The 27,587-nt window shown below is 39.8% G+C and overlaps 1 protein-coding gene across 1 annotated transcript; it reads right to left on the minus strand.

Moving 5' to 3' along the window:
• Positions 1 to 26,881, minus strand: RAB32 (RAB32, member RAS oncogene family). The gene is made up of 3 exons (XM_005150095.3): positions 26,429 to 26,881; positions 10,951 to 11,228; positions 1 to 8,574 (listed from the first exon to the last, which is right to left on the minus strand). The coding sequence occupies exons 1-3, from the start codon at positions 26,655 to 26,657 to the stop codon at positions 8,425 to 8,427; spliced, it is 657 nt and encodes a 218-aa protein (XP_005150152.1). The 5' UTR covers positions 26,658 to 26,881; the 3' UTR covers positions 1 to 8,424.
• Positions 26,882 to 27,587: the final 706 nt, after the last annotated feature.

Raw genomic sequence — 27,587 nt, forward strand, 5'->3', positions numbered from 1 at the left:
TAAGCTAAGAAGTCCTTTATTCTTTGCTCTGTTAAATGACAGCTACTATATATGAAGTTCAAAATGCACCTTTTTACCATAAAAATCTACAGTAAGTTTGCTTGCAAAGTGTAATGGCAATAAACACATGTATCTAGGTGCTTTGTGAATTAAAAAAAGATTTGCATCCATCAAGTTACAACTTTTTATTTATCCAATGATTCAATTTAGAATTCCATAACATTACAGCAATGACAACGGCAGCTTGTTTGGAAAAAGAAGTTACTGTGAATTTTTGAAAAGCTAGTCTTCTAACTGACAAAGAATGTTTGGTCAGATCAGCTGCTTGACTGGCCTCATGTCTCAAGCCATGAAATACATCTGACAGATACTCCCTGAAGGGAAAAGTTGATAGGGCAGAGGCAGCCTCACAGTTAGTAAATGTGAAATAAATACAAGAGACAATAAAACAAAAATGGCCAATGTTAGGAACCCATAGAGATGTAGCTAAGCAAATACTAAGATAACAGGTACTGGTTAATGACGGATGGGTGGTATCCTGGTCACTGTTCTTCTAGGACACCATTCAAAACACTGTATTTTTTTTTTTTCACTCTTAAACCATCACATCAACTTCTGTAGCCCATGCAATCACTTACAGGAAAACAGTCTTGTCCTGTAAGGCTGTTCAGTCCCACATATTTTGTGCTTTTTAATAGCTATAAATACTACAGAATACTATGAACAGAAACACTACAAAAGCCCCTCTCAGGGGTCTTGGAGCTCAGAATTAACTCTGATTTTACAAAGGGTACAAGGATTATGGAATAAAACAGGAGAAAGATTTTGCCGTAAGAGAAGGTCCGGAGTGTGGTAGAGATGCAAATCTTTATGTGCAGAAATACCTGACACAGAGGCTAAGGACACTCAAATTCTTCCAAGGAGTGCTCAGTGGTAGTATTCAAGACAATGTGAACATTGAAATACAGGAAATTCCTCTTAAAAATAGGATTTTATATTTCCTTTACTACAGTGAGGTCAAACACTGAAACAGGTTTCCTAAGAGATTGTAGTCTTCATCAAATGAGCATTAGTAACTTGCTTGGGCTCTGAGCAGGGCTGTAGGACTACATGAGGACTATATGTAGGACTACGCCCAAGACCCCTTTCCAGGCTTACCCATTCTGTACTTCTGCAGGTTTTCCATTAAAAAAAAAAAAAGGTGAAAGTTAAACATAGAAGCTTCCATAAGAACAAATACTATATCTTCAAGCATCAGGTTGCAGCAAAGTTAGACAGGAGATGAAAGTAAAATGGATTTTCTTCTGCTCTTACTTCCACTACTCTCTTCTGTTTATTTACTAAGTGAAAGAATAGGTGGGAGTGAGATAAGGAAGGTGCAGGTCTGTGGGAAATTGTGAATGAGGGAGGACAACGGTGGGTGGGTATTTCAGGAACAGCAGACAGTAAAGAAAAATTGAGCTTGTGAGGAGACTGGCAATGCCTGAGAAAAAGGAAACCCCTGCAGTCTGTGATAGAGCTTTGGAAGAGCAGCCTGCACACACAGTTAAGAACAGTCAGCTACTGAGGTGGCATATGACAGGGAACTGAACTTGAGCAAAACCATCCTCAGACTGGCTGAAACTATCCAGAAACAGCTCTATTCTGTTAATTCTTAAGTCAGCCTGAGGTTAATAAGCAAAGTGGGGAAGTGGAATTTACAAGTACCTTGGGTAAATTGATGGGAGTAAGACAAGGTACAGGCAGAAAATTGCAACCAACTGCATAACAGACTTCTCCTAAGCACAGGACCTTCTGCCCACTGCTATTTCAAAAATATCTTACGGTTCTGTGTCTCATCTGATCTTAGCAGAGGCATATTTTTTATGGCACTCCAGCTTCCTCTGAATTTGATATGGTGCTAGAAAGGATCCTGAAGAAGCCCAGCTAAATTACCATTTCCATTGCTGAAGTAGCTTTTGATCACACTGTCATTATAGTCTCTTTCTGGAATGAAGACAACCCTTAAATATTTGGTAAAATAGTATCTACCCAAGCCAAAATTAAATACAGCAGTACCATTGAGCCCTGTGGGACCCCTCAATGAACACATCTAACTTTTAGCCAAAGTGCTTTCACAAAGTGGGGGACCACCACAACCTTGATCACCTCTTCACTTAAATATTGGGGGAACAGAATGTAGGCAGCAGGGGAAAATAAAGAGAACTGGCCAGCACCTTTACCTGTCTTTCGTAAATTTATATTTGAAGACTTACAGCAAGAGTATCTTCCAGTGTCAAAATGCAAGACTTCCTGGTTCTGACACTGTTCAAAATCCCTATCTGAAGTTTGGAGTTAAGGACAACTGTGGTACTCTAGCTACTGAAAGTCTTACAAATGGGATACTGACAGAGAAAGCAGCATTACCTTCTAAAAAAAAAAAAAAGTCCAAAATCTTTGGCTAAATGATGTGATGATTGTAGCCTGAGGGACAGAAGGATATTTGTTTTTAAAATGAGAATACACAGCCTTAATACAGTGTTAAAAACTGAACTGTGGAGCTTATTAAATCTCTTACTACACCTTTTTACTTTAGTACTTTTTATTTACAATCTAAGGAAGTAAGTTTTTCTCCCCTCCCAGGAGATTTAAAAAGTTGTCTTGTAAGTTAAGGCACGCCACAGATCGTAGCAAATCCTTTTTAATGGTAACTTTGGTGTACTTTAACTGAATTTGCAGTTGTGCATATAGGCTAAAAGGAAAAAGTTATACTATTTAATAAATGCAAAATATCTAGCAAATGCTAGATAAACATTTTGTAATTTTATGATTAACATTCTGCAATAATGTTAGTAACAGTATCATAAATGAGTATACCTGTAAGATATCTTCAAATGTATTTTTCCAATCAAGTAAAATGAATCTTTGCTAAATAATAATAAAAGCAACTCAGTTTACATTTTCTAACTTCTGAAACAAAAATTACAGAAATCATTGAGACTCGTGCCATCGTATGTATGACACAAGTACTATCATATGCATTTGAGCTATAGCAAGTCTCATCTAATTGTGCTTATACCAATAATCCAGCAAAAACAAATGGCATCCCAATGGACAATCTGACTGAAAGCCATTGTTCCTTAAACTACTAAGTATTGGAAGGCAGTGATTTGGGGTATCTTAAGCTGAAGCCCAGTCAAAACCAACATCTGTTTAAGTTTCAAGCAAAATAGTTGGCCTGTATGGTAGGTTTACCCTGGCTGAATGCCAGGTACCCACTAAGACTGCTCTCTCCCTGCCCTCCTCAGCTGGACAGGGCAGAGAAAATACAATGAGAGGCTTGTGGGTTGAGATAAGGACAAGGAAAGATCATTGATCAGTCACCATCACAGGCAACAGACACAACCTTGGGAAATTAATTTATTTCTAGTCAGAGTAGGGTAATGCAAAATAAAACCAAATCTTAAAAACACCTTTCCCCTTCCCTCCCCTTCTTTCCACCTTCAACTTTACTCCCAATTTTCTCTACCTCCTCCTCTGCAGTGGTACAGGGGGACAAGGAACAGGGGTTAAAATCAGTTCATCACATGTTGTTTCTGATGCTCCTTCTCAGTGGGAAGACTCCTCACACTTTTCCCCTTCTCCAGCATGGGGTCCCTCAAATGGGACACAATCCTCTACAAATTTCTCCAATGCGAGTCCTTCCTATGAGCTGCAGATCTTCACAAACTGCTCCAGTGTGGGGTCCCTCAAATGGGACACAGTCCTCTACAAATTTCTCCAATGCGAGTCCTTCCTATGAGCTGCAGATCTTCACAAACTGCTCCAGCATGGGTCCCTGCCATGGGTACAATCTTTCAGGAACAGACGGCTCCAGCGTGGATCCCTCATGGGGTCTCAAGTTCTGCCAGCAAACCTGCTCCAGCACAAGCTTCCTACAGAGTCACAGTCTCCCTTTGGGCATCCCCCTGTTCCAGCATGAGGTCCACCACAGGCTGCAAGTAGGTATCTGCTCCACCATGGACCTCCATGGGCTGCAGGGGAATCTTTGCCCTGGCACCTGGAACACCTCATCCCCTCCTCCACTGACCTTGGTGTCTGCAAACTTGTTGCTCTCTCATATTCTCACTCCTCTCCCCCACTGAAATTGCTGTTGTGCAGTAACTTTTTTCCCTTCTTAAAGGTGCTGTCCTAGAGGTGTTATCACCATTGCTGATGGGCTCTGCCTTGGCCAGCGGTGGGTCTGTCTTGGAGCTGACTGGCACTGGCTCTGTCAGACACAGAGAAAGATTCTAACAGCTTCTCACAGAAGTCGTTCCTGTAGCCCCTTGCAATCAAAACCTTGTCAATGCAAGCCCAGTACAGCCTGTACATATACGCATAGAAGGATCAGCACTTCAATGAGCCAGATGCTGTCCAGGGAAAAAACATGGAAGCAATCTTTGTGCACAATACAACAATTTCAATATTGAACATTTCAATGTTCATATAAATTCATAATTTATATCAATAAAAATAAGTTAAAACCCAAACCCATCTGAATGTGAGAGGTTGAAAGGCTATTACTCTAGATGGATACTAAATATTACTTTTGATACATACCAGTAAAGGGCAAAAGAGTTTAGAAATGGAGTTGGCAGAATGCCCATGTTATCTTTAACCTTTAAGGAGCTGTGAGCTTTCCAACAAGACTGATAACTATAACTTGAGCTTTTCACCAGGGTCATGATAATAAACAGGTTAAAAATTCCTAAAGGAAAAGGGGAGGGTGGGGGAGAGGAGGGGAGCAAAACAGAAATCTGTATGTTTTACCAAAAGCCTGAACACTTGATTTAATTTTCTAGAATCCATAAAAGATAGATAAGAATCCCTTAACTTTAAAAGGCCATATGGCAGGTAGCAGCTACCTTTTAGTCCCAGTTATAATTTAAGGGCAATAAGGCCATGAATCCTGCATATTTTAATTTCAAGTTATAAGGCCAGGAATTCTGCATATTTTCATTTCCTTTAGAGCTCAAACCAAATTATGATTTACTCAGTGATATTATCTTTGCAGAAGGATGAAGGAACCAATATTGAGATACTGGTCCTCTACTTGCACACTTCCCAAGCCAAAGCTACCTGAAACACCATCTCTACCTGAACAAAGGAAGTTTTTAAGGTACTTGGGGCAGGAAGCATTTTGTATGTACACCAACTGAAATGATAAAATAACCATCTAGCAGAATTTGTCATGAGAATGTAAGCAACATAGGAAGTCTAAGCTAGGAATTTTCACCAGGAATACTATTGTATTTTTTTCCTGTTTAAACACAAATTGAAACAGACAAATGAGCTCACAAACAAAGCTTTATGATGGTCATGAAAAATACAGGCACAATTTCTTTCAAATAATCTTCATTACATAGTTAGAGCTGAATCTATTATGTTCCTTATTTACAATCTTATTGTGCTGTAGGACAAAACTCTGAAGTGACCTTTCGCATACTGCCAAGTGAATGATGTATTTCAATTCTGAATTATTATCTATCTCGCTGGCATTTTGTTAATAGATTTTTTTATACTCTTCAAAGTATACTGCTGCCCCCACTTCTTAAACTCTTTAGCAATCCATAATGTGAAGGAAAAAGGCATACACACACTTTGAACTGTGTGTCTTTACCAAATAACATGATCTGTAATGGGAGAAAGGGGGCAAGTTCCCTGTTGTGGAACCAAGGTCACTAGCAAGATATTAAGAACAGAAAGATAAGGGAGCAAGTTTTTAAGAGCAAAATGCTTCACCATTTAATATCACAGTTGTATAGCACATATTTCTTTTATAACTATTTCCTCATCTCTCCATATATCAAATGGTTACTCAGGCCCTGAGTCTGTAAGAATGACTCAAACTATTCCCCAGCGATTAGCCACTATAGATGAATAAGGATTTGTTCAGTTTAAGGAGACTGAACATTATTGCAACTCAATAGGTTTGACACAAAGTTTAAGCAAACAAAACTGAAGCTTGGAATAGCTTATTTTTCTGCTACTGCAGTTAAGATACAACTAGAAAATCCCATACTGAAAGACCACTAATTGCTCTAACTCCTTTCTAGTTTTCTCAGCAATTTTAATGCCTCATTAAGCTTTGAAAATTAATAGAGGCTGACTCTGCATTAGCTGCACAGATGTACTGCACAACTACAATCCAGGAAGACTATATGCCATCTTCAGCCTTAATTAAATCAGTTGATAGAAACACAGCAGGGAAAACACTTTCCTGAAGCACCAATTCACATTTTTACGCAAATTTTTCCATCTCAAAAATGTCCTTTAAACATAGGGACTAGGAAGTCAGGTACTTGCTCATTTAAGATTGGCATATTTCAGATTGCAAGAAATAATGAAATAAAATAGCATGGGGCCTCTGTTCATTTGATTGAGATGAACTATCACTTTACATATATATATATCCTGTACATGTAAAACAAATGATGTTTGACACTCTTTGCTTACTTGCGTGAAGTTACATTGGGTCTGTCTAAACTTACATGTATCTTTGCAAATCAAAGCTTTTCAGTTAGTATGGCAAGGGCTTCATAACTAGTCTGATTTAAGCACTTTTCCATAAACTACAGTCTTGGTCTCTTCTACCAGGTAGATGCTCCCATCCCCTTCCTTCGGCTAAAGTACCAGTCTTGTCTTATAGTATTTACTTTCTGGCTGTATCAGATTTCCTGATCCATCCCAGTCTCAAACAGTAATGCTCCCTCCAAAGAATAGGAGCAAAACCACTCTGTAGCACAAAGTCAGACTAGCTGTCTATTAAAGCTCATCTGAATTATCTGATGATCCTAAGCTAATTAAACATAGTTTTAGCTTTACCACAGTAAGGCTTGGCATTTTAAGATAAGCCTTTCACATACAAACTACTAGAAGACAAAGTTCTTTCCAAATGTGAATGAAAGCATTTGTGTATAGGGTGAAGATTCATGTTCTCAAAAGCAAACAACAACGTACCTAAGATGCCCAAATATATTTATTTTTCTCTTAAAAACTACATTACTCTTTAGAGGAAAAAAAAAAAGATTGTAGTCTAAGAAATCTCAACACAGATTAAAGTATACCCAATCTGGCACATAATTCATGCTGATGCTTAAGAAAACATCAGCATCATCAGACCAAGCAAGGTAAGACTTCTGAAGTCAGTAGCAATGAGATACCAGGACAGAAGAAACCCTTAAAATAAAGGGGAGTTCCAAAGCCTTTCAACCAAGTAGAGCCAGAATTCCAGAATGTATTTAAGAACTGTGAAATCTCTCTAATACTTTTGATCTTCATTTGCTGCTAAAAATACATGAATTATAACAAGGAAACAGAAGCATCTCGGTATACCAAGTTAAAAACTGGTAAACCAGTTCACCAGCTCCAACTAGTCAGGAGAGTGCAGCACTGTTCTAAAATTGAAAAGATAGAGCTTGTGGCATGGGGGAAAGGATTTGATAGGCTAGCAAGGACCAGTTAAGCTATTTCCTTCAAGACCTCTCTCCTTTCTCGTATTCAGAACTATGAAGACAAAGGAAAAAGCAGCAAGTTCATTATCACAGAACAGTAAGATACTTACTTTTTCATTCTTGGTAAAGCTTCCAGTGTTAATGCATGAAAAAGTTACTGGATGTTTATTTCTGGATGTGCATATAGGTGAGATTACCATATGTGCCAAAAACTATGTGCCAAAAGTTCAACTGTATCCATTAATATGTTTCATATGTAAAGTATTAGGTGAAAATATTCTGCCTTAAATGGAAGGAGATGTATTTTTGTTAGTATCTGTATAACCATGCCTTTCACTTGTTAAATACCATCAGTTACAGATCTTGTTCTTATTCATGGTAGAAGCCATCTACTTCACTCAGTCCTAGTGAACACACTAACATATCTCCCATCTGTCATTGGCCCCTTCAGTATTTCTGGTATATTTCAATCCAGGAGAACTAGCAATGAGACAGGTTCTCATGGAGGGGGATAATAAATAGGGACATATGTGTAGGTGAGAAGGCTAAAGTGAGACATTACTAGTGACAAAGGAAAAGTTTAAAGGTGCAAGTACCTGTTCAGCTAAAACCATGAAAAGTGAGTCCTATTTGGAATGTAGCATACATCCTAGAAGCAAACTAGACACAGAATGCTGTCTTTGTTCCTTTTTAGGAGTGTAGACACTACCGTATTTTCCCAGGTAAGACGACACTAATAAGATTTAAATTTAGCCACTCAAGCAAGTGGAGTGATAACTCCCAAGATACAGTTTCAGGCAAAACAATATGTAAACACCCACAAGAATCACCTATTTAGTTAATACCAGACAGCCCGTATGAATTGTCACAATGCAGCACCATAGCAGCAGTTTGACTTAAGGAACAGTCTTGCTGGTTGTCCCATCACATTTACTGAACAGTGGTAGCATTAACAGCACTGTGATTTACTCTCTGCTTTCAATGGGTCTAGGTCCAGTTTTGGTTTCCCCACATCATTCTCTTCATTAGGAAAGGTTTTGTAGTTGGTAAGGATGTTTTCCACCAAGAATCGAGCAGCTTCATCTATGTTGATGTTGTCCTAAAATGTTGAAAGCAAACAAGTGACTTTCTTGACATAGTGATACATTTTTATTAGAAGCTGGCTGAATAGAAAAACTCTTCTATAGTCTCATTAGCATGACAGAAACAGCTTAGACACATCAGGTCACTGCTCAAACACTTGATTTTTGAAAAAAGTCACCAGAAAGGTTTGAGACAAAGTTACTCACCCACATTATTAATAGGACACTTCAAGTCTAATTCAACAGGCAGTCAGGGATAATTGTCACCTGCATTTATAAGACTCAAAATGCCAAAATGCATTTCTGCATTAAGAAAGATAATAGACAATTAGACTGTTCATAGTAGCATTCAACCTTTTGGGGACTTTTTCTGCTGCAGTTTGGATGCATTTATTTATGTAAAAGGACTTTGCCTCAAAATCCCAACTAAATCAGTGTGCCTCTTCTAGCCACATGTGCATGTTTTGAACAGTACCTTCACAATATACACTTTTCTTTGGAGTGTATGCAAGATAGCCCTATTAAATACATCACTAGGTATCTCAGTTACTGAGAGGCCAAGCTAGCCAGTGCCAAGGGGCCTCTGGCCACAGTTTTGATTTGGCTGGGCCACCAGGGCTCACTACAGGGCTACCATGCTTGGAATTGCTTCGGTTACAAACAGAACACCATCCCAGAGCACTCTTCTCTTTACAGACTCCACATGAGCAAGGCTTGATCATGAGAACATTTGACATGTTACTACTGCACTTCACAAGCTTGTGGTTGTCAGCCACAAACTGCTTTTTGGCAGTGTGCAGATGGACGCCTTTCCGTTCTCAGAGAGGAGGATGACTCTCCTCATTTTGGTGTGAGGGTGTTAATAAGATACTTCCATGCATATTTACACTCTGCAATTATTTTGCCTTTAATATTCTACCTGATCTGTAGAGAGTGGGACCTGTATTACTGATGACTAGACTGAAGATTCAAGTATCATTTCCAGCAGAAAGGCAAAAGCAGATTATCAAGATCTTTAAGTGGGCAGGAACTTAAAACCATAAACTGATTTGGTATGCTTGGAAAACAAGAAAGCTGTCCTGAATTTTTGCTAAGCTATTTTAACTACACCTCTTCAGAGTCCTATCAAGTAAATCATAACTGAATTAGGACAAATACTGTCTGGACTTTTCTCCACACCAAGAACCTTGTTTGACATTGTCATGTCTTAGATGCTACCTAAAATGCAAGCTGTCACTATGCTTCCACATTAGGTTTAGTCCCTGTGCTACTTGCATTTATTTTTAACCCAAGCTGAAGTTCATACCTAGCAGTGTTATGGACAGGTGAAGCTCCAGGGAAGATATGACCCAAAGCAGAATCTTGGTATTCTTTGAGTATTAGGAACCTTAAAATGGGATGTTTTAGTACTAGGTGGGTGTGGAATTTGGGAATAATTTATTCAAGTGCAAACAAATTATTAGCTAATTTAACTAATTCTGTCACTGCATCTTCATCCTTATTTTAAAGTGATCCAGGAGAGGTTTGTTACTTTATTTCCTGCATTATTCTTCCAGACTTTTTACTTTTAATAAGTTCTAAGTGTCATTTTGTGCCAGTTCATCAGCAGCAGTTAAAGGAAGTAGGCCAACCAAGGAAAAAGAGGGATTTTGAGGTTTAGCTTTCCATATAAATGAGTTATCAACCAGACCAATAATTTGGTCTGTCAACCACATTGTTTTCATACAAAGAGACCTTTCATTTTAAGAATCTATTGCATTTTAAGGAACTGTTGAATTTCATTTCCAGCTAAGCTACTGCAACTTGATCTGTGCATTAACCAAGTCTATAGAATAAAAGTGTACAACATATGAAGTTACTTACAGTTCCATTTGAATAAAGCAGCTATCAACCTAAGTTACTACACAGAACAGTTTGGTTTTCTCCAGTTTAGCCCTGACACTGCCTCATAAAACAGAAAATGTTTTAGTGACATCGTTGTCCAGGTAGGTAGTACCAAGTGAACAAATTGCTTGTTCACTTCTAGTCTTACCACTTCCTACAATGCAACAGTGAAGACAGAAGCTGTAATTAAAAACCTGCACCTAAAGACTACTTATCTTTGACAGTAATATTAACATCTAAAGAAAAATTCTGATCCTGACGCATGCAAGATGAAAAAAATTAACAAACTCAGTTAATCAAAGTTTCCAGTTAGTTTCAAGGTTCTCTGAATTTAAGACATAGTTCTAATCTAAACCAAATATGCCACAAGTCTGCACACCACTTTCAAATTTCCTGAACACTGGAGACCTAGTTATCACATGCTATTCTTAAGAATTTTATTTCCTATATGATTATATTCATCCATTATTACACCAACACTTACAATTAAGACATTTACTTATGCTCACCTTCGCAGATGTTTCAAACCATCCAACAAAGCCACCTTCTCTGCAGAACTGGTCCATTTGAGAGGGATTCTGGCTGCCATCTTTCTTCTGGTCACACTTGTTTGCAAGAAGAACAACAGGGATGGGGCTGCCATTGGGAAGTAGTACTTTACTGTCCAAATCATGCTTCCATTTTGAAACAGCCTCAAAAGTAGACCCTCTTGTGACATCAAAGACCACAAAAGCACCAACTGCCTCTTTGTAGTATACTCTGGTCATATTTCCAAAGCGCTCCTGGCCTGAAAAAGAGGACAGTGACAATATATTTATATTAAAGCATGAACTGTAGTGAGTATAAACTGACTTGTGACTTGTATACCAGGTTAGTACATACAAGTTTGGGATTCGTGTCTAGTCACTTAGTCCATACAACATTGCTACTTCTATCCTAAGTAAGCTTACTGTAACAGCTATTATGTGTATTATGCATATGACAAGTCAGATGCTAAGAGCAGTTTGCAACCCCAACTAATACTTCGGAATTTTTTTTTTCCAACATATTGAGTAATGTCCTTTGAGAAGTAATGCCTAAAGAAGAAAACCACTACAAGTACAGCTATACACAAATCATTCTTTCATCAAAAAGTTCTGCAGTATTTAGATATAACTCTACTTCGGCTAGAAACTTAAGCCAACTCAGAGCATTTTTCTGAAGTGTGAGTAACAAAGGCTTCTACAAGCTCCAAGACTAACAGTCTTCAAACCATCATCTGAAGAAGTAACCTACATTACAGATTTTTCCTTATGGACAAGCTCAAAAGCAGCTAGTTTAACAGTTCTAGCTAAACCTGGACTATCTGGAATAATGCCCAACTATAGGGACTCCACAGCAATCCCATAATTTGAAACAAGATTATCAGAATAGAATATATTTATTCACAATAAAAATCCAGAAGAAAACCAATGGTTAGTGAGCATAGTAAACTAAAAAAGCCTTTTCATATTAAGTACAACTATTGTAGTCAGTATGCTTGAAATGTAGAATTAAAGTGCCAGTTCAGTTGTTACTCTGTTCAGAAGGTCAGACCATCATGCTATGTTTGTATTTGAGCATGCACAGCAGTGACAAGTGCTAGCACGCTGTTTGGAATAGTTCAGGCTACCAAAATAGCTTTCTGCTTTCTTCGGAAGTCTTCACTGGGAGTGGTCATCCCTGCACTTTATAATTTAGTTTTACACTGTATCATCACTTCAGCTTTTAGTGCTTAAGCAACTTAAGTAAAAGTTTTAATTGGAAACATAGTTGTTCTCTGTTTATAAACACTGAAGTCTGCCTTTGATTAGCAAGGACAAACATTTACAAGAAGTGGGTACTAACTTCTCAGAGCCAGAAATTCATTAAGTGAAGGAACTTGACAAGGAATCCTGTTCAACAGCATGCCTCATTTCAACTTCAGTACTTCAGTGTACACATTAGCTCATTCACTATAGACATTTTCAGAAAAGGCTGACTAAGCAGCTGTTAGAACTGCCTGAAAGCAGCAGCAGTTAAGTTCCAGAGAATTATAAACCTGACTTTATTTCTGTCTGTTCAGCTTTAAAGAACGATGCTGCACAAAACAGCATCACTAGCTCACATATTCTAAGGAGTAGAAATTATGCATTAATTTCTTCACTACCAGCTCATTATCCTCTGTCTGATAACAACCAACATGCAAGAGGAAAGTTCTTCCCTCCATATTCCAAGTTCAAAATTTGCAGCAATATTTATGCCATGGACTTTAAGGCAAACAAGCCAGGCACCAAGCCTGTATCTCTGTGACTGTGTCACTGGAAGAGACATTGTTGGTATGTGTCTCCTAAACAGCGTACACAGAACCTGTATGCAAGTAACACACATGGTCTCTAAGCCTTTCTAGGCTAGATTCTTAAGCCTAAAAGGCGGTTTTGGCCTGCACTGAACTAAACTATACTTTGTACTCTATAGCTGTCACTTAGAAAGTGTGGGCTTCAGCTGTCAAGAATTATTTGAGTATTATTTCTAGCTGGTTTTATGATAAAATTCAATTTTTGCTCTTATGAGATTTAGATTTGGAAATATATTAATACATATTGTTCAGTAATTTAAATTTGGATAAAAGTGGACAACTGATGTGCATATCAATGTGAAAGCTTATCTTACTAGATTTAAGCTTTACATTAGGAGGATTTTATGCCCCTTAGCCCTAAAAACGCTAAGTTCAACACCTCTATAGTGTTAGATTAATGCCTTTTAATTGGTCAAAGGCAGCACTCGTACTGGAGTATCCTTTCCTACAGTAGCCCAGACTCCAAAACAGTTTATTATGGAGCTACTTTCACCTCTAGAAATAACCACCACTAACAATAAGCCTGACCCACATGCTTGCTCTTCTGATCTTTAGAACTGCTCTTCTGTTCTATCTGAAGGCCTAAGGAGGAAGGATATATTCTTTCTATATCACAGAAAAAAGACAGAAGCAGTAACACATGGCCTGTCTAAGAAGTAAGTTAGTTTTGCTGTTGTAAAAGGTATACGGCATGAGGCAGGAAGAGAATTCAGTATAAACTGAGTAGACTTTTACAGTTTTATTACTGACAATACACATACTGAGCTTCTTATAGGAGAATGCAGAGCATTCTAGACAGCCTTCTGAAAATTTAACAGGACTTTCATGCAAAGCTTTAGCAAGTGATCTTGCAAAAACACCCATACAGAAGAGGCAAACTGCAAAGCTAGGAGTCTGAGCATCATTCTCTATCTGTTATTAAAACTAAATGACTCAATTTTTGCCATGCTCAGTTCAAGTAGGGATTTGTTATTCCCTTTCCTATGTCTAGCAAGTTTTTGCTCTAATCATTTCACCATGTGTGAGAATAGTGTTGAGCAGTGCAAAAAGTGGAACATACCCACAGAAGGGAAAAAAGACAAAAAGAGATCAGATGAAACTAGATTTAAAAACTCCAGCGCACATAATCATGGAAGGAAGAGGACAGGAAGATAGCTACTTGCTTACTACAACAGTATGGAAAGGATATTATAATCACATTGGTAGGTCTAGTGCCTTGACTTACACCTGAAGGTACCACAAAGGTATACTTTCCCTGTGTTTTAGGGGTTCAGGTGCAGATGAGGAGCTAAGCTACAAGGCAGTCACAGGGATCAGAGGTTTTGCTTAGGGGTATGGAAGTGCTGCATGCAATGTCAAGTTCTGCATTCTCTAACCACAAAGTTTTCACATATAAATGACTCAGCACATATTGCCACCATATTTTCCAGTAATTGCAACAACATTAAATGAAATACTTGCATAATGTGATGCATCAGGAACTAATACAGTTCCCTACAGCATACCAAGCATTAAGTTTAGTTTAAAACTGTATGAGAGCTTGGGAACTATTAGTTTAATAATAAACTTCCCAGTTTACATTGTAACAGGGATAAACTGTAAGCTAAAAACTACATGAAAAGAATTATAGCCAGGTCTGACATAAGAAGCTTTATCTTTGTCCTTCACTGTGAAATACAAGTTATCATTGTAAGATTTGGACAGTGCCAACCTTGCCTTCAAGTACATTTTAAAAAGTTTCTACAGCAATCTTCGCCAGTGTAAAGAATAAAAAAAAAAGAAGTCTTATTTATCACAGCAGTGTGACCTATTGGGGCAGCTTCTGCTTTTAGTTAGCTGGAGATACCCTATATTCTAACCATTATTTCTGCTCTTACTCTTAAATCTTCCTATGTGGTGGGAATTAAGACTAGAAAACGCAAGTTAAAGGTACAAATAACTGATGGATATGCATGACACCATGTTTTTATCAGGGTTTCTTCTCTAGGCTACTTATTATACCTAGAAGTCTTAATATGTAGTTTATTTGAACTACTAAGGACTCACTCAAGGAAAGTAAAATGGCCTAGCTAGCTTCCCAAGCTATACATTTTTTTGCCAAAGGTGAATTTTGGTTTACCTCTGTCAATACCAACAGTACAGAAAGAGTTCCCCTACCTTGTAAAAATCTAAGCTTAGTTTTATCTGCAACCACACAACTCTGAAATCAGAATTGTGTTAGCTGCATTTAAACCCTCAACATCTCATTATGAGTACTGATGGGCAACTGGGCAAAGTTCCCCTTTTGCAGAAGAGACTGACAGTTTTGGCATGCTCCAAAATTGCATCATTAACAAGAAAGAAAAAGATGGCTAAGGTTCATAAAAGCCCAACAACTGGAAGAATGATGGAACAGTAGTGTCTTTCATTGAAGTAACATAAGGTCAAGTAATGTTTGACAGGCTAATCAACTTAATGGGTGGCCAGAGCTCAAAAGCTGATTTTACCAAGTTCGGCAGTTCCACATCAGATAATCTTGAACTACAAACATGTAGTCTAGACTACATGTCCCCCAGAAGTCAGTGCACAACTAGCTCAAGAATTTTACTCCAAAGTTATTTGCTGCTAACTGGAAGACCAATGCAATGAAGTTTTGCAGTTTTTTCCTGGACTAAATTATACAGTTGTCAAGAGTGTGATAAACAGTGAAGTCGTCTGTTTATGAATAAAGCCAAGCAACTCTTGCCAACAGGGTCCTTCAAAATGCTGAAACTCAAGAGTTCAGTTAGTTTAAAAGGAAAAGTTCAACCTATGAAACCAAGCCAAAAGAACTTCCCAGAAATACTGCAGCAGTGAAGAAAATGATCAAGAGGCTTAGTGAATCAAATTAAGTGAGTTCAGAATGTATACAAGTAGCATCCTGCTAGCACATTTCAGTTACTCTGCTTTTCTATCAACAGCTGCTACACACTGCAGTGAACTCAGACATCACAGGATGCTTATTTAGCTGTAGTGAATGGTTGTAATAGATCAGTTTTAGTCTGGGAATACTTGAACATTATTTTTCCATTGTGAGAAAGGTTCTCAGATCAACTATTTACTGACCACTAATAGTCAGTCATGCCAAAAATTCAAGAGGGGTCATTAGTGACAGTCAGACTAACTCTAATTTAACTGCCAACACCATGGCTCTGAAGTCCTTGCTACTACTCTGATCTCATTGGCCACACAGTGTGCAAGCACAGGGCCACTATTTAGGCTTCAGTGCCAAACTCTACATGTTAGTTGTTCTAGGCAATTTCCAGAACCATGAGATTTTTGTGCTTTTATTCAACCTAGACAGGAACAACAGTAAGCAAACCCCCCTTTTTTCCAGTCTTAATTCTACCACAGGAAGGCCTAACTTAACAAGCACTCGCCTCCCTGCTCCAGTTGTGCTATTTTACAAAAGATTTTTCTCCAGCTCTCACAATTTCTCAGGTCAGGCTTTCATATATTAACATCAAGGAGCTTCTGACTCCTTATATATAATTCCAACTCTCTGTAAAGTTCATGTCATTCTGTATGGTAGAGTTAAGCTAAAGCACAATCCAAAATGGGTGGGCATGCAACCCAATCCTCTAAGTTATAACTACTGTCACTTTCAAAACTCACCTAATTCCTTCAGGAGCCACAGGAAAGAACAGACTACAGTTTGGATGCCTGTTGGCCCTGATTAGCCTGGTGGAGGTTTGGCACAGCATAGCAAATATCCAGAATTGCCCTGAGGATGCATCTCCCAGTTCTCCAGACATCTAATGTACATTTTAGCACTCTCAGGGTCAGGTGCAAGCTGACTGAGGCTCCTTTTTAGACAGATATGAGTATGTTGCTGGCAAGCTACCACTGCTGACGGCATTCTCCCCTCTCCCCAAACCAGCACAGCTTGTCCCAGAACTGTCTTACCCAATTAGGTCAAATCTGTTATTCAACAAGAATTAGGTTAACCAAACCACTATCAATATTGCAGAACATGCTGAAGTGTGTCTACCTGCTTTTTCACATGGAGAGCAGCCTTAGATTCAGTAGACAGACTCAGATTGTCAGTACTTGATAGCTCTCCACTCCTCACTCTCACCCATTTAAGCTGTTAATGCAAAGTTGCCACATGTTTAAACCACAAAGGTGTTAAACTATACTAGTACCCCAAGCAGATATTAGAAACCTCTAGTTTAAAAAGCCACATCTAGCCTGACTTTTACTTTCTACCGCTGTGAAAGTGACACTTGATATTTGTGGTTCTGCTGACAAACACCATAAGGCTAAAAAGCAAGAACTACAGGAATACATCTTCCTGTATTAAACAATACTAGAAACACTTTTACAGACTGCAGCTCTTAGTTTCTAACAGACAAAAGCAGCCTCAAAAGATTTAAGTGAATTTGCTAAGGATGGTGTGGTAAATCTGACCACTGCATGGACCTCTTCCCAACAATAACTGTCCCAAATCCTTCAGAAAAACAGACTTCAGGGAAAAGGTAGCCAGCTTGTTAATCCCTGTTCGATTTACTCCCACTTTACCAAAAAAAGATAACCCTTGATCCTGTGGTTATGTCTGCATTAGGAAGTTGCAGAGAGCCACTGAAGCAGTTCTGTTGAATGAGATTGTGTCAGAGGCCTGACATCCACAGCATACTATACATACAGTATGTATGAGACTGTAGTCATTGAAAAGCCTCTGAAAAATATCATTTCAGATGCAGCAGTATTTTTGATTGTTTAGATCATAGTGTTTTCATGTGTTCTTAGAAGTTACTATTTCATTCTGAAACCGTAGGCAGCAGTTTGCTCTAAAAGTTCCTTGCACAACACAGTTAGTAACCTAATAATTCGTTAGCTGCCCAAATTTTTAAAATCTGTGACTAGGCCTGCCATTTACTGTTTGCTATCACTATACTTTATTCTAAAGCAGCACAGTCCTGTTCACTACCAGTGAAAAAACAAGAGCACCGAGGTGAAAGAAGAAATGTTCCATCAGGAGCACTGCCCTTGCCTATAATCTCAGAAAATGGAAAAAGCACACCATTATCCTCCACAAAGATAGAAGGCTTTCCTCAAACACCTGCACAGCTTTCACAGGGAATTTTACAGCATAACTAATAAAGTTTTCATTACTGCCTGTAATCTTGGTCTAACCTAATGATTTAAGATTGCCCAAACTGATTTCAACAATTTACTATCTTGTCTAAGAACTTTAAAGGCAATACTCTGCACTTATGGTTCAACAGGCTTTGTCCTGCATCAAATGTATTCTACGTATGACACCCATGTTTGTATAAGAAAAGTTTCAACTGTTTTGCTTGTGTCTTTACTAAACAGAAAATTAAAGTCCCTGACCAAGCACTAGGTTTCCATCCCCATAAAAGTAGAGTTCAACCACACTAAATGACTTCTGCTTCTAAATGCAGCATGTATTGAAAAACCCTCCTTTTGTTAGTGTTCAGAAAAAGTTGATATAGTCCAATTAGAGCCAGCAACAACGTGAATGGTACTTCCTATCTTGTTTTAACTAGACGCAAACAAGTCATCTGCCAGAGTTAACCTTTTTCATGCTTGACACCCTCTGATCCATCTCCTTTGGTGTGCTGACATACAGCCAGAAGCGTACTGTGTACTTAGCAGTGATTTTGTATGGCACTACAGCATTTCACATCATACAGGAGAACAATTCTAAAGTCAGTCTGTTTCAAGAACAACTTTATCACAAGACTGAAAAAATGTTAATCTCCAAAATGGTCAAGGTGTCATGGCACATTCTGTGTGATCAGAATTTTGTATCAAATACCTGCCACCCTACCCAGCACTCTAGCCTTTGAGCAATTAAAGTACAAGTTTCCATAAACTGTTTGCAGTGACACTCAGAGGCTACTTTTTACCTTATTATTTTAAAAGCTACTAAAATCCATACAATAAGGAATATCCATTTTCATTTGCTGCTAATCTAGAAGCCACAGCTACTGCTGTGGCTATACTTTTGCTATACTTTCTCTGAACAGAGTCAAGATATTTATTTCTAAACAAGCTCCATAAATCCCTGAAGTTTCATCATTTTTCAAAGCATAATCTTACCACACCCCATTTACCTTGGTACTATGTGCCTATAGCCAAAGGAAAACTTTGAATATCTAACATTCTACCACAGGTAGCTGGGAAAGCATGCTGTGCTTTGTAGTGACTGCTTACTGCTGGTCTTGTTAGCTTTAACATATGCAAGAATTTCACAAGAGGTATTCCTATGCTTTCCCAGGAAAATATAAAGAGAACTTCCCTTACTGTAAATCACTTCCTTCTGATGTGGCATATCACACTTCACAAGTTCCGAAGTGAGTATTCGAAGGTAAGAGTTCACAATACACTGCAAAAGCAAGGCAATACTTACCACTGGAGTTCAAGGAAGACATTTCCAACAGTTTTGAGACTGCTAAAGCAAAGAATCTTAATTTATACAGCATGCTGAAGCCACTTTTGGAACCAGGCAGCTAGGATTATTTTCTTTCCTGCATTCCATAAGACGGGTACTCATTTGAGAACAAACCCTTTAACAGCACTTGCCAGCTCCAATTGTACTCAGGTATACATGCTTCAGTGACACCCTGTCCCAGTGCACATATAAAGAAAAACTAACTAGTAAAAGCCAAAGTAGAGATGCAAATAAGGTGAAGACACTAAGAGTCTGAAGCCATAACACTGACAGAAACAAAGTTGATGATAAAGGTCAGTGTATGTTCATGTAAACTCCATATATTAAAAGTGTATGGAGTGAATATATATAATATATACAATATCTAATATTGTATATATCAATGTCTCTGAAGGGTAATGCATCTGACTTGTGAAACCAGCTTCATTTCTGACTACTTGAGTCTGTCTTACTTCAAAGGCAAGAATTTTGCCAATACTTGCCTCACAAAATCTTATTATCAATGTTGGTGATTTGTGCAAAAATTTCTAGCTTGCTTTATAATCTGACCCCAAAATTAATTATTATGTGCAATATATACTATTTTTACTCCTGTCTGCTGTACTGCACATAAAAATTTAGGTATTGTTTCCCTTTACAGTAGCTTCTTCCTACCCATTTGATGGACACCCATTCATTCATTGTCCTCTGTATCAGAGTGCTAGGGAAGAATTTTTATTGCTATCTGGTCAAAAGCATAAAGTTTGAGCAACCACTGTATAGGATATGAACTTTACATATTTGACTGAAGCTCCATCTATTCCATAGTAATTAGAAGCTCAAGCACTAAGTGCATTTCCATTGCTTACAGAAATTAAGAGTATCCACAAAATCAATATAGCAAGCTTTCTTTTAAGCCTGTACTAGATCAGGTGGTCTTGAAAGATCGCATCTTTAATCCCATTTCCTGTAGGACACCTAGCAAAACCTACAGAGAAATTCTAAGCTTATTTCCAAGACACAAAGAACACGTGTCTCAAGTGTACCATTTAACTGAACAGTCCCATCTTTCAAAGTTACTATACCCAACTGCCTTACAACACCAACTTCAAAGCAGCAACATTTTCTATACGCTTATGGAATTCCACCAGAACACAGGCTTTAAGAAGTTCAGTTCATAATACAGTACATTGAGTTGCTATATAATACACCACTAAGCACAAAAACCTTCACCAATATGAATGATTCACTAGAAAGACAAGGAAATTGCTTCATCAACAAGACCAGTAACCATACCTGGCTTGATAGGGTTTCATAAGAAATTACTTAAGCAGAATAAATCCCAAAAAGAAAGCATGTTGACATACAGAGCCTACATCTAGAGAGGTCTGACGGCTGGAGAGACACCAATAACAAACAAGCTTAACACGTTCAGCACTCATTTGGATACTAAGCTGGAGAGCTCCAAGCACAGAAAGTCATTCTGAACTAAAATGTCATAACTAATTTGGCAGTTCAAGAGTCACAAGAAGGGACACCCACAGATTTCCCACAGAAGGGTGGTTTGTAGAAGGACACATGCAGTACTCCTTCAGTTCTGTTTATTGCATCTACTGCTCCAAATGAAGTATTTAAAGTCTTTCAAAATGAGCAGAACTTCTATTTTCATCTTCTCACACTTTATCTGCTAGTTTTGCATGTTTCCAGACAACATCATTAAGTAATTTTCCTCACATGAGATTTACACTTAAGCATGTATGAGCAGGAAGCATTCAGAAATCAGTCACAGGTCTTTCAAATCTTTATCATCAGTCAGGAGACTTAATCACAGTGACTGGGAGTTTCTTGGCCTTCCTCAGCTGTTTAGCAGAATGATAATGCTCCCATCTCCACATGAAGGCAGCTGCTGCTGGAACCTCCATCTCCATATAAACTAGAGATTAACCTCAAGTAAGGTTCTAAAAAAGCTCAGAACTCAAGTTCTGCACCCACTTCTGATGGGGTTATTCATGCATATATTTTTCGCTAGTTAGGTATCTTTATAACAGTGTGTCCTGGGTTCAGCAGTAGCAGTCATTTTTCTCCTTCTCTGTAGCTGGTGCAGTGCTGTGTTTTTGACTTTCAGCCTGAGAGCAATGCAAGCAACACCTATGCTTTTAGTTGTTGCTAAGCAATGTTTAACCAAGGATTTAGTCTCATGCTGTCAGTGATAAGGTGCACAGGAAGTTTGGAGGAATCAGAGACAGGACATCTGACCCAAACTAGCCAAAGGGGTACTGCATACCACAGCACATCACGCCCAGTATAGAAACTGCGGGGAGTTACCCAGAAGGGCTAGATCACTGCTTGGGTTGGGTTGGGCTGGGTATCAGTTGGCAGGCGGTGAGCTGTTGTATTCTCTTCTCTTGTTATTTCCTTTATCATTATTATTATTATTATTGGTGGTAGCAGTAGTGATATGTGTTATACCATAGTTACTGGACTGCTCTTATCTCAACCTGTGGGAGTTGCATTCTTTGCATTCTCCTCCCCATCCCTCTGGGAGCAGAGGGAGGAAGAAGCAAGGGGGAGTGAGTGAACAGCTGTGGGGTTCTGAGTTAGAAGCAAGGCCTAAACAAACCACAACACAGTGAGAAAAAAACACAGCTGGATGCAGGTTATGCTTGGATTGTCTTGCCTCCACCCTATGCTCACTTGTACTAGACACACAGCAACACAATTTTTATACTTTCTTCATAGGAATTGCCATTCTAATCCCTATATTGAGCTTCAAAATCAGGGGACTGCAGCACCTCCCATATGAAGACAGGCTGAGAAAGTTGGGGCTGTTCAGCCTACAGAAGAGAAGGCTGCGTGGAGACCTCATAGCAGCCTTCCAGTATCTGAAGGGGGCCTACAGTGATGCTGGGGAGGGACTATTCATTAGGGACTGTAGTGATAGGACAAGGCGTAACGGGTTGAAACTTAAACAGCAGAGGTTTAGATTGGATATAAGGAAGAAATTCTTTACTGTGAGGGTGGTGAGGTACTGGAATGGGTTGCCTAGGGAGGTAGTGAATGCTCCATCCCTGGCAGTGTTCAAGACCAGGTTGGATGAAGCCTTGGGTGATATGGCTTAGTGTGAGGTGTCCATGCCCATGGCAGGGGGGTTGGAACTAGATGATCTTGAGGTCCTTTCCAATCCTAACTATTCTATGATTCTATGAATGACAGTGATAGTCAATGTGATCATAAAGGAGCAGCTAAGACTACTCATTTGATGGTCTTGTTAGATCAAAACTTTATGATGCAGAAAATCCTTTAAGTCTTCCTCCAATTTTGACTGAGTTTCATCAATATGCTATATTCACCTCCTACATTAAGTTGTAGTCAATGCAGTATACCCACTAAAACAGCCTGCTTGTCAAACAGGAATCTCTAGTGTACTGAAATAAACTTTAAAAGTACTTCCTTATCATTAAGATTCCTTTGTTTTGTATCTCTTCACCACAGACTCACTCCTATCTCCTATTTATTTTGCCAGTTATTTATGTCCTTTGATCAAGGGGGTTAACCTAGTTCTAGCACTTTCAGACTGTATCCAGGAAGAGGTTTATCATAACTCTGCATGTCAAGATAAAAAACAAGAGTAATACCTAAGGGTGCTAACGTTTAGAAGTCTTGCTCCTGTATGAACATGCATGTAATCTGTTCATCTCCTTTCAGAACACTTCATGCTGCAACCAAGATCATTTGACAATGACTGATCAATCCTGTTCCAAAGCTTCATCTCCATTACTCAAGAAGCTACAAACTGTCTAAAAATTAAAATGCCCAAGTATTTATGGAATATACAAGTCTAACCTTCACCTTTCACTGTTTACACCCCCTCCCCTTTGATTCTGCTGCAGGAATCTGCATTACAGTGTACCTTACAACAAGGTTATCGCCCATTAGAGGGGAAAAAAAAGAAAGAAAAGGCAGTGTAACACTGTCATGCACTATTTGATACAATTATCTAATCACTAAAATAACAGTGCAAGAATTTGAAGTTACTCAGGAACCAGCTGCGGTGCTATACACAGCACAACATTCATCATTTTAGCTACAACCACACCGGAAGTCAGCACAATATCTACATTATAATCTTCAGCTTATGACTGAACTACATGGCCAGTTCTTATCATTAATTTAGGTACAGAACCTTAGATTGCAGCACCCAACTGTTTGAGAAAAGTTCTTTTTTATTAAGAACTGCTAAGTACAAGCTTTATCTTGTCAAAAAATAACCTGTCTTCCTACTCTTAAGGGTTAGACTCTAATTCAGAAGCCTTTTAAGACACACCAAAACCAATTCAGAATGCCAGAACCATACTGCTCGTAAGGAAGTCACATGTAACAATACTTACCATAATATGTGGATCTGTTGAAGAGATCTAAAGCTGTTTGTCTGCATACATCAGCAGATGAAATTATCTACATGAGCTGCTGAAAGCCAGAAGACAGTTGGGCTGGTGAGTTAGAAGGGAATGACTATCACATGCTCAGATACTTTGTTACACACTTCAATTAAGTGCTTTAGGAAACATGTGCTATGACTATATAAAAGCCATCTTCAACCTGGTTTTGTAACTAATAATTTCTGTGTAGGTCTGTTAACATCCTCAGGTATTTAGAAATATCATGAATATAGACATAAACAGCTGCAGAACACATACCCAGGTCAAGGACTTAATGTCATGATCTTAAAACTGCAAACCTTTAAGGATATTAAAAACCCCTTTATTTTAATCATTAACACTTAACTGAGATGTAAAATTCTATAGGAGTCTAAACTGTTACTGTCCCACTGGCTAAACACAGCCCAATCAAACACTAGGACTACAATTACTCCCGGAGGGATGGGGAGGAGAATCAAAAGAACACAGCTCCCACAGGTTAAGATAAGAATAATTTAGTAACTAAGGTATAACACAAATCACTACTGCTTCCACCAATAATAATAATGATAAAGGAAATAACAAGGGAAGAGAATACAACACCTCACCACCCAGCAACTGATAACTCACCCCCACCCCACCTGACCAAGTACCGACCAATACCTACTCCAACCCCCCAGTGCCCTAGCCCTCCTGAGTAACTCTCAGTTACATCCCAAGCATGAGGTGCTGTGGTATGGAATACCTCTTTGGTTAGTTTGGGTCAGGTGTCCTGCACCTGCTTCCTCCTGGCCTCCCTCCTTCCCTGGCAGAGCATGAGACTCACACAGTCCTTGGTCAGAGTAAACATCAGTGTTATCAGCCTTGTTCCCAGGCTGAAAGTCAAAACACAGCACTGCACCAGCTACTAAGAAGAAAAACTGACTGCTACTGCTGAACCCAGTACAACCACATAGTAAAATATGAAAAATATTTCAGCAACAGGAAAAAAAAATTAATTCTTCAATCTATCAATATTAGCACAAGCCTCCAGGGATTTATCAGCAGCTCTTAACTCACTCTTCACTTTGCAATGTCCAAAGTACATGAAGGGCAGTAACAGAGAGTGAAAAATACCATCTTCTAGATCTTGAAATTAATGCATGGCTATATTGATAGGACTTCCCATAATGTAAATGAGTCTGTCTAAACTTAATTACAAATTACAGCTAAGTTTCTGTCTAGCCTGTTCGAACAGGCTGCTTCGGCAAAGCCTACCCCAGTCTCAGAAACCAAGGGCTGGGGAGAAGCTAAACACAAGTGTGGCAGCCTCCCAAACCCCAGGATACTGACAGTCTCCTTTCTTCAACCTTTGGAACCCTCAACCTGCTAAAATACATACAGAGCATTGTGGCAGATTGCACCAATACTGTTAATTGATTTGCAGAACTTAAAACTGATTCATAAAAGGTACACACAAGAAAAGAAAGCTTGCCAACACTTTAGTTGCTCTCCAAAAGAGCAATTAGGAAATATTTTAGTTTACCCTACAGGTTAGCAGCAGAAAGATCTTTGGTATGTTCCAGCATATGGCACTGAGAAGCAGGCTTTTTAGTTTGAAAGCCTGAAGCATTTTGAGACAACCTTTAGAGCACAAAGGCCAGAAGCTAATGTTCAACTGATCTGTCACAGGATTACAGCAACCATGTTACGCTTCCTCTTTTCTGAGCTTCCACTTTGTAAAGACTATAGTTCATGGAAACAGTAACTACCAGTTGTTATCCTAGTGCCTTCCAGCAATGTAAATTTCAACACCAGCATTTGAAATAAAGTCTACTTTTTCATATCTGAGGAGATATCCAGAGCATGGTGGAGAGGGATGAAGGCAGTTGCAAGTGAATACACAGACTGCACACAAAACCAGAAATGCAGTATTAGCTTGAGATGATTAAGTATTTAAGGGAACAGGTTTCTTACAAGACCACAGCAGAACAGAATTTGTTCTGTGTCACTTAACACTGCAGCATAAGCAAAGTTAACTAGGATAGGTATATAGTTGGAAACTTGAAAACAAAGGAGTTAAAGAACAGTTTTGACTCATACATAGCAAAGGAATGATGGGCAGGTTTGGACAAATGGACAAGGCTTTTCTGCTTCCATGTGCTCAAAGTATGGTTTTGATACATAAAACCATTTCCATGTAGAACTAAGTATACTCCAAGTGCCCTTCCCTCACTCCAGGTTGCAAGGACACAAGTTAGTTTTACATTAAGTAGGTGATGTCAAACATGCAAAGTTTGAGCATATGTTCTCCAAAACCAATTTTATCTGTTTGAGTTACCTTTAGCCTGTAAAGCATGCTTACTAAACATAACCTACTTGGAAAATACGTTTATTTTTTTCTGTAAGCATTACAGAACCATAGCCATGAATGGATTTAAGCAGCCAGTCATAACCAAGGCCATAAGCCCTCAAGCACATGGGTCAGGAGAAGCAATAGAAGCAGGAAGAGCGAGGGAGGAGCCGCAGAGCCCAGAAGCAGAGCAAAGCAGGTTCCTGAGGACTGCTTTTAGAGTACATACAGCCCATAAAAAAATCAAAAACTTCACTGCCACATCGAGATCTCTCTCTACTTATGCCTCAAACGCAGACAGAAACGGTTGCAGGTAATAGGGGTAAGGAGAAGACCAAGACGACAGGCTTCACAGTCAAAATACCCTTTCTTCCGCTGGGGCCAAGCCCCAGGTCGCCAGGTTTCACAGGCCTCTGACCGCCGGGACTCAGCCTGCAGGAATAAGCTGGGTCCCGGCCCTTACCTGCTATATCCCAGAGCTGCAGCCGCACCAGGGTCTTGCTGTCCCAGTTGATGACTTTGAGCGCAAAATCCACCCCTATAGTGGCCCGGTAGTGCTGGGAGAAGAGCTGGTGCACGTAGCGCTTGATAATGCTGGTTTTACCCACGCCCAGCTCACCGATCACCAGCACCTTGAAGAGATGCTCCCTAGACTCGGGCACGCCGGAGCCCGCTCCTTCCCCACCAGCCATCCTCGGCCCTCCCTCGGGGCCCGGCGGGGAAGCCGGACTGCCGGGGCCGCGGCTCTCCCGCCTCTCGACTTTCCCAATCGGCAACTTTCCTCCAACTTTCCCTAGCCGGCTCCCCGCTGGGCCGGCCCACGGAAACCGGAGCAAGATAGAGGGAAGGGAAGGAGGGGAAAAGGGGAAGGAGGGAAGGAAAAACCCCACAACCACCTGACTGCAGTCACAGGACGCGGAAACTCCGCGGCCGTATAAAAGCCCGGGGGAGGGCAGCGGGGAGGGGCAGAGGGAGGGACCCGGCCCGCCCCGGGGAGTGGGGGGATGGAAGGTTTTGGGTGCCCGAGGCCGGGGTAGGCTATCTTGTTCTCCCTGGGCTGCAGGGGGCCGGCTGTAGCGGGAGCTGAACCTCAAAAGCGGGCTCACACCGGTGAAGTTCATCTGCCCTATGTTACTGATAGTGGATGCCAAGTTTTCTCTCAGTAAAGCCTCGGGAGAGCCCCTTACTTGAAAACACTACGGTTGTCTCCTGTTTGGCAAAGCACATTGTGGCAAAGAGGTTCGTGGGACAAAGAACTTTCTCATGATGTCTGCTGATAAGCACACTCCAGTAACCCACGCTAGCAACCACAATCATGTCCCCATGATCAGGCTTGCTGGCTTCCCCACCCCAAGAAGCCAGCCTGAGGCCCTTTGGGCAGAGGGTGTTTGCACCGTGGGCACCTCCTGGCACTTGCACACCCTGCAATAAGACTGGGACCTGCACAGCGGGGAAGGGCGGTGCTGAGCTCGCCCTAAGCAAACAGGCTGAGGGCAGAGGCAGCAGCAGTGACGTTGTGTAGGCTGGCACGTCGAAAAGGCTCAGGTAACCGAGGAAGAAACCACCTCCTCATCTGCAGGATTCCCATGAAACACAACTAAATTTGGTTCCTTTCTGTTCCC

Source organism: Melopsittacus undulatus, chromosome 3 (assembly GCF_012275295.1).
Source record: "Melopsittacus undulatus isolate bMelUnd1 chromosome 3, bMelUnd1.mat.Z, whole genome shotgun sequence".
In the NCBI taxonomy this organism is placed as follows: domain Eukaryota; kingdom Metazoa; phylum Chordata; class Aves; order Psittaciformes; family Psittaculidae; genus Melopsittacus; species Melopsittacus undulatus.